The following is a 13,167-nucleotide window of genomic DNA, read 5'->3' on the forward strand; positions in this document are numbered from 1 at the left end:
GCGCCTTTTTCTTACACAATCAGCCAGTTATTTTATACTAGAGGCGAGCAAGAGATCATCCCTCCTATACAAAATGGCCACATAACAAAAATAAACAAACAAATAAATATATAAACAGGTAAAAAGTAACATCAATCAAGTTCATTTCACATTATAACTGACTGTAAACTAGCCTGTTTACATCAAGAGCTTCACAGCATATCAAAGTACATGAAGGCAGAGCAGAAGCTAAACAGCAGTGTGATGCCGTCCCCATTGTATGAATTATATTTATACCATGAGGGTTTGTTTCCTCTCGCTGCCCACAGTGTCCTGAGGGAGAGAGCAGACTCCCCTGTACCCAGCTGTGTTTCCCTGAAGAGTGACAAGTCAATCCCACTTCCACTCAACTTCAGAGAGGGACCTTTTCCTACAGATCAAAGGTAAATGTGCATTTGAATAAACACTGTTTAAGACACTCAGACTCTAAGTCAAATGGCACAGACAAGCTATGAAGAAAAAACATGTTTGTAATGAATGCACCAATTTTTACTTTTAACGAATTCCACCACTTTTGAGAATTTAAACAAAAGTTTTGTCTGTATACTATATAAATAACATCTGCGGTACATGGATGAGGATTACTGTAAAAACTGAATTCTTGTGAACTGGAATTGAAAGTTATTTAATTGCAAAGTGGATTTAAAATTTCAGTCATCAGTCATTCAGTCAAAGACCTGCCAGTTCCCTCCTGCATATCCATTAAAGAATGACTCGACAATAGATTGTCAACTTGCGAGACGGATGCTTCTGTTTTGATAAATAATTGCGCTCTCATGAATTCATTAGATTATGCTCAGACTGTTGCTTTAGTTTATCAAGTTTAATTGAACTATGTGGCTTAATAATAAACTAGAATCATCAGACAAAAAAAGAGGAAAACTATTAGTATTAGTAAAATAAGTAAACATTTTTAGAAGTAAACAAAATTTCTATAGGTAATCAAGTTTAAGAAGTACCCAATACACAAAGAAAAAAATCCTGAAAATACAATATTGTTCAATAAATACATTTGAATAAAAATGTAAAAATCCTTACAAATGGGACGTTGCGGCTGGCTGTGGGGGCTGCACATGGACAGCAGGCATTGTGGTGTCTAACGGCAGCAGGCAGGAAAGATCCCCAGTAGAGCTTCTTAGCTCACGGTGGGGGAATGAGCCGGTGGCTGAAGGTGCTCCAAGACAGCGCCCCCTAGAGCCTCGGCTGGGTTAGGGACCGGGGCAGAGGGGCCAGTGCCTGTGGGTCTTGGGCTGCAGGGGGCCTCACTGCACAAGTGACTGTGAGTCCCAATATTTATACTGCAAGCCATGAAATGCGCCCCCCTGTGGAGTGTAAGAGGAAGAGCACTGAGAGGTAACAGTGTTACAGCCACTAGCATGCATGTCTCTCTGGGTCTATAGTCAGGCCATAACATAAAGTAAACTGGGCTCCTAGCTAGGGCTGGCTGAGTGGGCAGCACTGTAATATGTGTAGCTTAATAAAAAAGACCTCGACATCTTCTTTCTGCGCCTTTTTCTTACACAATCAGCCAGTTATTTTATACTAGAGGTGAGTAACAGATCATCCCTCCTGTACAAAATGGCCACATAACAAAAATAAACAAACAAATAAATATATAAACAGGTAAAAAGTAACATCAATCAAGTTCATTTCACATTATAACTGACTGTAAACTAGCCTGTTTACATCAAGAGCTTCCCAGCATATCAAAGTACATGAAGGCAGAGCAGAAGCTAAACAGCAGTGTGATGCCGTCCCCATTGTATGAATTATATTTATACCATGAGGGTTTGTTTCCTCTCGCTGCCCACAGTGTCCTGAGGGAGAGAGCAGACTCCCCTGTACCCAGCTGTGTTTCCCTGAAGAGTGACAAGTCAATCCCACTTCCACTCAACTTCAGAGAGGGACCTTTTCCTACAGATCAAAGGTAAATGTGCATTTGAATAAACACTGTTTAAGACACTCAGACTCTAAGTCAAATGGCACAGACAAGCTATGAAGAAAAAACATGTTTGTAATGAATGCACCAATTTTTACTTTTAACGAATTCCACCACTTTTGAGAATTTAAACAAAAGTTTTGTCTGTATTCTATATAAATAACATCTGCGGTACATGGATGAGGATAAATGTAAAAACTGAATTCCTGTGAACTGGAATTGAAAGTTATTTAATTGCAAGTGGATTTAAAGTTTCAATCATCAGTCATTCAGTCAAAGGCCTGCCAGTTCCCTCCTGCATATCCATTGAAGAATGACTCAACAATAGATTGTCATCTTCTGACACGGACGCTTCTATTTTGATGATAAACAAATGCATTCTCATGGACTCATTACATCATGCTCAGACTGAGGCTTCAGTTTTATCATGTTTAATGGACCCGTGCTGCTTAATAATGAACTAGAATCATCAGACAAAAAAAGAGGAAAACTATTAGTATAAGTAAAATAAGTAAACATTTTTAGAAGTAAACAAAATTTCTATAGGTAATCAAGTTTAAGAAGTACCCAATACACAAAGAAAAAAATCCTGAAAATACAATATTGTTCAATAAATACATTTGAATAAAAATGTAAAAATCCTTACAAATGGGACGTTGCGGCTGGCTGTGGGGGCTGCACATGGACAGCAGGCATTGTGGTGTCTAACGGCAGCAGGCAGGAAAGATCCCCAGTAGAGCTTCTTAGCTCACGGTGGGGGAATGAGCCGGTGGCTGAAGGTGCTCCAAGACAGCGCCCCCTAGAGCCTCGGCTGGGTTAGGGACCGGGGCAGAGGGGCCAGTGCCTGTGGGTCTTGGGCTGCAGGGGGCCTCACTGCACAAGTGACTGTGAGTCCCAATATTTATACTGCAAGCTATGAAATGCGCCCCCCTGTGGAGTGTAAGAGGAAGAGCACTGAGAGGTAACAGTGTTACAGCCACTAGCATTCATGTCTCTCTGGGTCTATAGTCAGGCCATAACATAAAGTAAACTGGGCTCCTAGCTAGGGCTGGCTGAGTGGGCAGCACTGTAATATGTGTAGCTTAATAAAAAGACCTCGACATCTTCTTTCTGCGCCTTTATCTTACACAATCAGCCAGTTATTTTATACTAGAGGCGAGCAAGAGATCATCCCTCCTATACAAAATGGCCACATAACAAAAATAAACAAACAAATAAATATATAAACAGGTAAAAAGTAACATCAATCAAGTTCATTTCACATTATAACTGACTGTAAACTAGCCTGTTTACATCAAGAGCTTCACAGCATATCAAAGTACATGAAGGCAGAGCAGAAGCTAAACAGCAGTGTGATGCCGTCCCCATTGTATGAATTATATTTATACCATGAGGGTTTGTTTCCTCTCGCTGCCCACAGTGTCCTGAGGGAGAGAGCAGACTCCCCTGTACCCAGCTGTGTTTCCCTGAAGAGTGACAAGTCAATCCCACTTCCACTCAACTTCAGAGAGGGACCTTTTCCTACAGATCAAAGGTAAATGTGCATTTGAATAAACACTGTTTAAGACACTCAGACTCTAAGTCAAATGGCACAGACAAGCTATGAAGAAAAAACATGTTTGTAATGAATGCACCAATTTTTACTTTTAACGAATTCCACCACTTTTGAGAATTTAAACAAAAGTTTTGTCTGTATTCTATATAAATAACATCTGCGGTACATGGATGAGGATTACTGTAAAAACTGAATTCTTGTGAACTGGAATTGAAAGTTATTTAATTGCAAAGTGGATTTAAAATTTCAGTCATCAGTCATTCAGTCAAAGACCTGCCAGTTCCCTCCTGCATATCCATTAAAGAATGACTCGACAATAGATTGTCAACTTGCGAGACGGATGCTTCTGTTTTGATAAATAATTGCGCTCTCATGAATTCATTAGATTATGCTCAGACTGTTGCTTTAGTTTATCAAGTTTAATTGAACTATGTGGCTTAATAATAAACTAGAATCATCAGACAAAAAAAGAGGAAAACTATTAGTATTAGTAAAATAAGTAAACATTTTTAGAAGTAAACAAAATTTCTATAGGTAATCAAGTTTAAGAAGTACCCAATACACAAAGAAAAAAATCCTGAAAATACAATATTGTTCAATAAATACATTTGAATAAAAATGTAAAAATCCTTACAAATGGGACGTTGCGGCTGGCTGTGGGGGCTGCACATGGACAGCAGGCATTGTGGTGTCTAACGGCAGCAGGCAGGAAAGATCCCCAGTAGAGCTTCTTAGCTCACGGTGGGGGAATGAGCTTTTTTTTATAAAGGGACCATTTTCATCGGGTACAGAAATCTGGGGAGCACATTCATCTTTATAAGACTCATCCTTCCCATCCACTAAAGTGAGAGCTTATGCCATCTTTCCAGATTCTGATGTTAACTTTTTCTTTCTGTAGAAAAGAGAGTACTGACACTCCAACAACTTAACATTACTCATGATAATAATGGGGGGACATAACCTGGGGTATGTATGCACTGAGTATGATAGAGTACGACATACTCTATGGGAATTGTGCTCAGCAAGCTAGAATACAGAAGATGGCCAGAAAGCAGTGTTACCAGTGAAACGAAAAACAAAAAATAAGTACCCAAGCAAAAATAATCTACTTCTAATTAACAATCCGGAACTCTCTCTCGCAGGGTGAGTGATAGGAAGAAGGGAACTCCTGAAAAAGGAGAGAACAAACCAAGCGAACAATCTGATCATCTTCAGTTGAGCTCAACCAACCCCCTTAAAGATACATCCCATACATGAAAAATATAAAAAAGATAGCAGTGAAAAGCTGGTGGGGATTTTAAAGTGACCAAACCTCATCAAGCTCACAATTACAGGCTAAATCAAATTATTATTAGTCTGACCTTGAACGTTGCACATCATTACACTACAGTTTGCGATCCAGGAAGTTGCACCAAGCCATGTGTTATATATGGGCAGTCGTGGACAGCGGGTCTCAATCAAGACAACAAACCCGGTTCAGGCCCTTGTTTGGTCTGAAAGGCTTTCAGTGAAGGCCGTCCAAAAAGACCTGCGCCTCTGGCGGAGTCTGAAAGATGTGCTTCACTTTGTTGCGAGTCACGCAGAGAGTAGCGGGAAAACACATGGTGATGGAGACATCGTGTTGAATCAGCTAGTGGCAGACCTGGTAAAACTGCGACGTCGCTCTGTCACACTTCCAGAAAAATCCTGTTCAATAACCACTTTCTGGTTTCCATACTTCAGCTAGCATTTAGCCCTCACAGCTGCCATTATCCGCGGTTTGTCCTTAGAATTGTCCAGCTTAATGAGGACTACTGAAGAGCGACCCGATACCGGCTGGCCCGGGGTTCTGTGCACTCGATCAGTTTTAATTCGTCCCTTTTCTGTGTCCAGCCCGAGAATCTCGGGAAGCCGTGTTTTGAAAAAGCGGATAGGTTGCTGCCCTTCACTTCCTTTCTTCAGCCCCACGATTTTGATATTATCCCGTCTAGATCTGTTTTCAGTATCGTCCACTTTTTCTAAGAGCATTTGTATTTTTTTCTCTGCCGCTTCCAACTTCTTTTCCATTGTGACCAGCAGGTTCTCCTCTGCCGACACCAGGTGCTCCGTTTCCTCGATGTGTTTTTGATGATCCTCCCTGCGGGATGTAAAAGCTTCCAACGTATTCCATAACTTAGTTTTTCATCCACAATTTTACCAACACATTTGGTAATTTCACGTGTTAGTTGCACAGAGCACCGGCATTCACCTGGGCCGCCATCTTGAGTCTCGCTAGCTCCATGCCGCCCCTTCCTGCTTCTCTGTGTGTCCCTGAAGCAGCCCAATCTTTAGCAGACATAGTCACTGCATGCTACTATACACTTTTAAACAAACGTACTGAGGTATGGTCAGATAAATAAGTAGGAAAGTCGGTAAGGTGGGAAGCTCGGAGTAATGAACCTTCCCGGTCGGCTGACATCATCACCCCCATAGTTTTGTTGTTAATCTAAAACATGCCTTTAGTAAAACTACTTCCTTGTTTCACTAAGAAATAATGACCGGTAATGCTAGCTTGAGCGTGATCCCCAGGTGGAGAGAGTAGGCGCTCATAAAAGAACATGATCCTGACTGTGGTGCCGGCTTTGTCTGGGTAGGAGTGAGCTCTGTGGGGCATGTGGATCAGAACGTTATCCACACCTTTGTCTGCCTGGTAGGCAAACTGCAGGGGACCCAGCTGGTCTGTTACCGGGTCGACGCTGTTTCAGTGGGGAGCTGCAGCTCCCTTTCTTTGGAACACGGACCATTCAGGGTGTCTTCCAGAGCTGGGGCACCGTCTGCGGACTCAGGGAGCGGGAGGACTGGTACTGTGGGACCCACTGAGCTGGCTGGGCTTCAGCACCCTGGGTCTGATTCCATAAGTCGCAGTCCTGGATGGTTTTACTAAACGGGAAAGCGGGCGTGTCGTGATGCGGACGCCGCAGTGCCAGGCCATCCGCAGTCCTGGATGGTTTTACTAAACGGGAAAGCGGGCGTGCCGTGATGCGTACGCCACAGTGCCGGGCCGTCCACGGTCCCTGGATGGTTTTACTTCTAAGCACCGATGCGCCTGGCAGCCTCGTGCTTTGACATCAGGCCTCGGGTGGCACTGGAGAGGAAAGCCGCTCTTAAAAGTTACATTTATGATGTGTGGAATGAGTAAATGAGAATTTTAATAGAATTAACTTTGTACAGTACGTGAGACAGGGATTTTATTGTTAATAAATACTTTTCTATAAATTGAAATGAAATAAGATACGAAAATAAGAACTTAGTTTTACAACTTTCCATCTATCCCTAGAAATAGAATTACTGGAACCTAAAGTGAAATATACAACTAAATTGATTTGCGTTTCATAAAAACTAATGAAACCACAACGCAAACTAAAACTAAATTAGATTTCAATTGAAAATAAACAATAATATTAAAACTAACTTTAAAAATAAAAATAATGATACCACTAGTGCAAAAACATACACAGGGCATTGCAGCACAAACATATTTTAGTTCGTAGCCATCTGGGAATCTTTATAATCCTTTAGCATGAAATCATATAAATGCTGGTATTTCTCAGCCAGCCAGTATTCAAATCCTCTGGCCATTTTCTATTCATAATGGTGTTTATATACAATCTTTGATCCGACTGCTTTCTGACTTCCTGGTACTTTTCCTCTGGCTAATGAATGATGGAGGTTCAGCTGCATCACTGAGCAGAGCCTCCGCGCTGTAATAATTTCCGGATGTTGCGCTGCCTGCGTGCGGCTCGCTTACCCAGCGCCCAAGGCCGGCCCCTACAGTGGATATCAAAAATGTTCACACCCCTGTTAAAATGCCAGGTTTCTGTGATGTAAACAATAAGACCGTTATAAATGCTATGTGTTAAAGCTAAAGGCCAGCCGGCGGATGTACGGCCACCATTAAAGATGTTACGGGGGCAGATAGCGCCGCTTAACGACCGCCGTAGCCAAGGCCGACCCCTACTCACCCTGGGCATGAGTCCAAGCTGACCCCGCATGGACTCCCCTGCCCGCTCCCACGCGGGGTGGCCATTCCTCAGATATAGTGCTGATAGAGGCGAGTGGCTTTAATGGGGAGATGGATGGGGGGGATGTGCCCAAGTGGGGACAAGAAATCTCTCTGCTGAAGGACAGATTCGGCCCATTAGCCTGTAGGTGCCGAAGGACGGATTCGGCCCATTAGCCTGTCGGTGCCGAAGGACGGATTCGGCCCATTAGCCTGTCGGTGCCGAAGGACGGATTCGGCCCATTAGCCTGTCGGTGCCGAAGTACAGATTCGGCCCATTAGCCCTGTACCGGCTCCCTTCCACTGCAGTGTTTTCAGGCTGCTTGTACCCGGTGATGCTCCTCATCTCACTGCACAGTCCCCATTCCAGCAAAGCTCTTAATTAGATTTTACACACCCATCAGTAATGTACCCAACAGAGAATCCACACTATTTTATCTGTTTTACGTCTGTTATCACTTCTCTTATACCCATGGCTGGATACCTCAATGTCAAATATGTTTGTCACAATACTAATATTCAGCTTCCTATAAAAGACCATCATGAATTCACAAGCTATTTAACCCCCTGGGGCCTGAGGCCTCTTTTCCACTTTCGGGGTAGTCTGACTTGCCTTGACATTTTAAAATATTTCACCTATCTAAAAAACATTTATCCCAAAGTGTTACATGTGCTTTTATTCTCGTGTATTTCAGTTTAAATCTCGCTGAAATCATTATGTGGAATCATGAAAAAAAACACTGACTAAATCCGTTATCTGTCTTCTTTTCAAAACTTCCATTGTCGGAAGGATTAAAGTTTTTAAAATTAGGTTAAATAGGCAAAAAAGCAAACCGTGTCACCTTTCTTTGTTTTACTTGCATCGGGAGCATGTAGGACCGCTCTCAGCTGAAGATCGCTATTCACGTTCTAAATAGACTGGGTTTGAAACGGCGATCGTGTGATTACAGGCACACAGGCTTAACACACTGAGCCAGGTATGAGCTTCGCTGCTGAAAGTGGCAACACTGGCGCAAAGCTTCAGCAGCAGAGACGTATCCATGTGCTATATTGTAGCCGATCAGTGTAAACACTACCCAGACATGTGTTCTTGTTTATTTCGGTCACAATGGGCGTATTCACATATTTCTTTACCCAATACTAACTGTCGGATTATCATATTATTATCATGCGAATAGCGCGATTTGCAAGTGGGAAGGCGATCAGAGCTGCTTCGAGACGCAGACACTTAAGTCAGTCACTCTTGTTCTTTCTATTCGTATCACGAAGCTGTAAAAATATATTTAGTGTCTACCTATATATATTTGAAAAGTAGACCGTCCAAGGTTTCTGAGGGTGTTTTTTAAATATGTATATGACAAAAACTCGCAGAGTTATTTAAACGGTTTGGCGAAATTTCTGTCAGATCCCGCCGGCAGGACCGCCGACCCCAGGGGGTTAACCAGTTTATTGACTGAATCAAATGCTGGTATTTAGCTCTGCTAATTAAGTTAATCACTGTAAATGTCACTGGGTACAAAGGGCTGCATAGAAAACTGTCTGTCCTGCCTGCTGTGTCTCTCTGTGCTGGAGCCTGATGTCACTGGCTCTCTTCTGCTGTTATGAGAAAATTACGAAGCCGCCCTAGTGAATAAAGCTTAACATGGCAGTTATATCTTTCCAAACTAACATACCACAAGGTTATTCTGTATCTGCAGCAACAGCAATTTTAATGGGGAGCTTTTCAGTCTGTGTTACATTTGTGTAGATGTATTGAGGTCTTTATGTTTCTGTCTTATTCACAGAGACCAAGTGGAAAAATGCAGTTCAGATCTACATGATAAATCGGGTTTATCATCCATATTGAAGGTCTGTATTTATTACTGATATATGTTTTCTTAGCTGTTATGTGAATTAGCTTATAATTTATACAGCATTATAATAAGAAATGTTAAAGGAAATATATTTAAAACTATGATTCACAAGTGAAACTTTGAAGGTTTGGTGCAGGTAGCAATAATTAACTGTGACTTTATTTTAGTTCCCCAAGGATGAGCTGAAGAATTGTGTGAGTTACCTAGATCAGAATTACCCAGAATGCTCTGAGCCTCAGCTGGAGGAGGACAATGACCTGGACATCCTGAGGACCGTGAGACAAAATTATCTCACTGATGTGCTGGAGAAGAGTAAGAGCCTTATAACATTCTGTACATGTACAGTACTGTGCTAAAGTCCTGGGCAGAGAAAAGGATGTTTAAATAGTTTTACACCATCATGAAGACCATTATAATATGTATGTCAAAGTGTGTTAGCCATTTGAAAACTTTCCTAAAGTCACCCCTGTATTTGCAGAAATCGTGCAGTACACCCATGTATGATTTGACTTGACCACTAACACACCTCATGTGGCTAATCAATATCTCATTAGTTTTTAAACTAATTTAATTAATTAATGAAGTGAGCTGGTGGTGAAATGTAAGGATCACATGGACTGGCTGTGGTGCCCTGAGGAGGTTTGGGAGCTGAAAAGGGCTTTTGTGTTTTTTTTTTCGTTCTGAGCAAATATACACTTACTGCCCAGATAAATGGCTTTAAACATTTCCTTTGGCTGCCTCAGGCTTATGCACGGTCCTGTATGTGGGGTTCCAGTAAAATATTTATGATAAAACTTTACATTTCACATTTGTCACAGTGAAATATCTGGATTTGTATGTGTAAAAAAAGTGTTTTTTTGGAAAATATTCTTCCTCTCATACTGGTCAGGATCAGAGTGAGAATTAGTGCATTTTCCTCTCATTTCTTTTCAGGACAGCTCATGCTGCAATTTCAGCGGAAAATCAAACATAAACTTAAGAAGCAATTTGAGCGTGTATTTGAAGGGAAAGCTAAGGAAGGACAGCCAACACTTCTCAGTGAGATTTACACAGAACTCTACATAACTGAAGGTGGGACTGGAGGAGTCAATGATGAACATGAAGTGAGACAGATTGAAACAGCATCCAAGAAAAGGCGAACAGAAGATACTACAGTCAAGTGCAATGATATATTTAAACCCTTATGTGAGCGTGAGACACCTATCAGAACTGTACTCACTAAAGGGGTGGCAGGTATCGGGAAAACAGTCTCTGTGCAGAAATTTATTCTCGACTGGGCAGAAGGAAAAGCAAACCAGGACGTTCACTTCATATTTGCTCTTCCTTTCCGGAACCTGAATTTGATTAAGGATGAATACAGTCTGATTGAACTGCTTCACCACTTTGTCCCAGAACTGAAATCACTTGAATCCACTGAGCTGTTTAGGTACAAAGTCTTGTTCATCTTTGATGGTCTGGATGAGTGTCGCCTTCCTCTAGATTTTCAGAATAATAGGGGCTGGTCTGATGTAACAAAGAAAACGTCACTGGATGTGCTGTTGACTAACCTCATTAAGGGGAATCTGCTCCCATCCGCTCTCCTCTGGATAACCTCCCGGCCAGCAGCAGCCAATCAGATACCTCCCGAGTGTGTCCACCAGGTGACAGAGATACGAGGGTTCAGTGATGCCCAGAAGGAGGAGTATTTCAGGAGGAGATTCAGTGATCAGAGCCTGGCCAGCAGGATTATCACACATGTGAAATCATCAAGGAGCCTCTTCATCATGTGCCACATACCTGTGTTCTGCTGGATTTCAGCCACTGTCCTTGTGAGGCTTTTTAGTCAGACTGACAGTGGAGAAATTCCAAGGACTCTGACAGAAATGTACACACACTTCCTGATCTTTCAGACAAGTTTAAAAAATGACAAGTATATGAAAAACTATGAAACCAAGCTTAATGAATACAGCAAGGAATTCCTTTTGAAACTTGGTAAACTGGCTTTTGACAACCTTGAGAAATGCAATCTCATATTTTATGAGCAAGATCTCACAGGGAATGACATTGATGTCACTGAAGCTTCAGTTTACTCTGGAGTGTGTACAGAAGTCTTTAAGGAGGAATATGGGCTGTATCAGGAGAAGGTGTACTGCTTTGTGCATCTGAGCATCCAGGAGTATCTCGCTGCTTTATATGTGTTTCTATCAAACTCATCAGCTGACTTGCTGAAGACTGCAGTGGATCAGGCATTAAAGAGCAAGAATGGACACTTGGACCTCTACCTCCGCTTCCTCCTGGGCCTCTCAACAGACTCCAGTAAGACTCTGTTACAAAGGCTACTGGGAGAGACAAGAACCAGCTCACATACCATTAAGGAAATGGACCAATACATCCATCCATCCAGTATTTGTACCCCTGTGTCCAATTTAGGGCTGCTGGGGTCTGTAGCTTATCCCCAAAGCTACGTGCGCATGGCAAGGAATAACCCTGGATGGGGTTCTGGCTCAGAATCGGGTTCCGACCCAGAATGGGGTGCCAGTCTATCGCTGGCCAAATACATCAAGAAGAAAATACGGAGGAAATTATCTCCAGAAAGGACCATCAACCTATTCCACTGTCTGATTGAGCTGGGTGACAATTCTCTAGTAGAGGAAGTACAAAGATACCTGAATTCAGGAAGACGTTCAGCAGAAGACCTCTCACCTGCACAGTACTCAGCTCTGGCCTTTGTGATGCTGATGTCAGATGAGGAGCTGGATGTGTTTGATCTGAAGAAATTTACCAGATCAAATGAAGAGCACTGGAGGCTGCTGCCTGTGGTCAAGAACTCCAGGACGGCTCTGTAAGTGACGTGGGGATGGAGATCATGTCTGGTCTGGCAGTAATACATGGATATTGTTTGAAATGTCTGATGAATATTATTATTTTGATAATCTCGACTACAGCTGTTTCTATAGCAGTAGTTAATCTGGACCACAGACTTTATAATGACTGAAGGTAGTGATGTAGTAACAGACAAAAAAGTGACGTTTCCGTTCCCATCCAGTCTGCCTTCTGATCCCAGCACAGCATCCTAACCTGCTATAGAAACAGTGAGGGCTCTTTATCCACAGGGAGTATAAGTGGTATGTGAGTGTTATTGTCAGCAGTCGTGTTCATGTGATGGAGCCCAGAGCTGGGAGCGTCTGTATGGCTGCTGTCTCTGGCTGCTCACTGGCGGCCTCTGCTGGCCACAGCTGCTCCTAGCTGAGGCCGGAAGGGCGTCACAGGCAGAAGGGCGAGCAGCCCGGAAGGACGTCACAGGCAGAGGGGCGAGCAGGCAGGAAGGGCATCACAGGCAGAGGGGCGAGCAGAGAGGAAGGGCGTCACAGGCAGAGGGGCGAGCAGAGAGGAAGGACGTCACAGGCAGAGGGGCGAGCAGACAGGAAGGACGTCACAGGCAGAGGGGCGAGCAGACAGGAAGGACGTCACAGGCAGAGGGGCGAGCAGAGAGGAAGGACGTCACAGGCAGACGGGCGAGCAGAGAGGAAGGACGTCACAGGCAGAGGGGCGAGCAGGCCGGAAGGGCGTCACAGGCAGAGGGGCGAGCAGCCCGGAAGGATGTCACAGGCAGAGGGGCGAGCAGGCCGGAAGGGCGAGCAGGCCGGAAGGGCGTCACAGGCAGAAGGGCGAGCAGGCCGGAAGGACGTCACAGGTAGTGGAGATGTCGAAGGTAGCAGGGTAGGCAGGATATCTTGAAAATTTGGGGTCTCCAGGCAGCAGAGCCCAGTATGGAAAATAAAAT

The 13,167-nt window shown here is 43.3% G+C and overlaps 1 protein-coding gene across 2 annotated transcripts in view; it reads left to right on the top strand.

Moving 5' to 3' along the window:
- Nucleotides 1-13,167, top strand: part of LOC111841218 (uncharacterized) — a 167,562-nt gene that overhangs the window by 119,400 nt on the left and 34,995 nt on the right. For both annotated transcript variants that reach the window (XM_072711070.1, XM_072711071.1), the window contains 6 exons: nucleotides 309-422; nucleotides 1,853-1,966; nucleotides 3,399-3,512; nucleotides 9,336-9,399; nucleotides 9,572-9,716; nucleotides 10,338-12,225. In XM_072711070.1, coding sequence (XP_072567171.1) covers nucleotides 309-422; nucleotides 1,853-1,966; nucleotides 3,399-3,512; nucleotides 9,336-9,399; nucleotides 9,572-9,716; nucleotides 10,338-12,225 — 2,439 coding nt within the window. The remainder of the gene's footprint in view (nucleotides 1-308; nucleotides 423-1,852; nucleotides 1,967-3,398; nucleotides 3,513-9,335; nucleotides 9,400-9,571; nucleotides 9,717-10,337; nucleotides 12,226-13,167) is intronic.

Source organism: Paramormyrops kingsleyae, chromosome 4 (genome assembly GCF_048594095.1).
Source record: "Paramormyrops kingsleyae isolate MSU_618 chromosome 4, PKINGS_0.4, whole genome shotgun sequence".
NCBI lineage: Eukaryota > Metazoa > Chordata > Actinopteri > Osteoglossiformes > Mormyridae > Paramormyrops > Paramormyrops kingsleyae.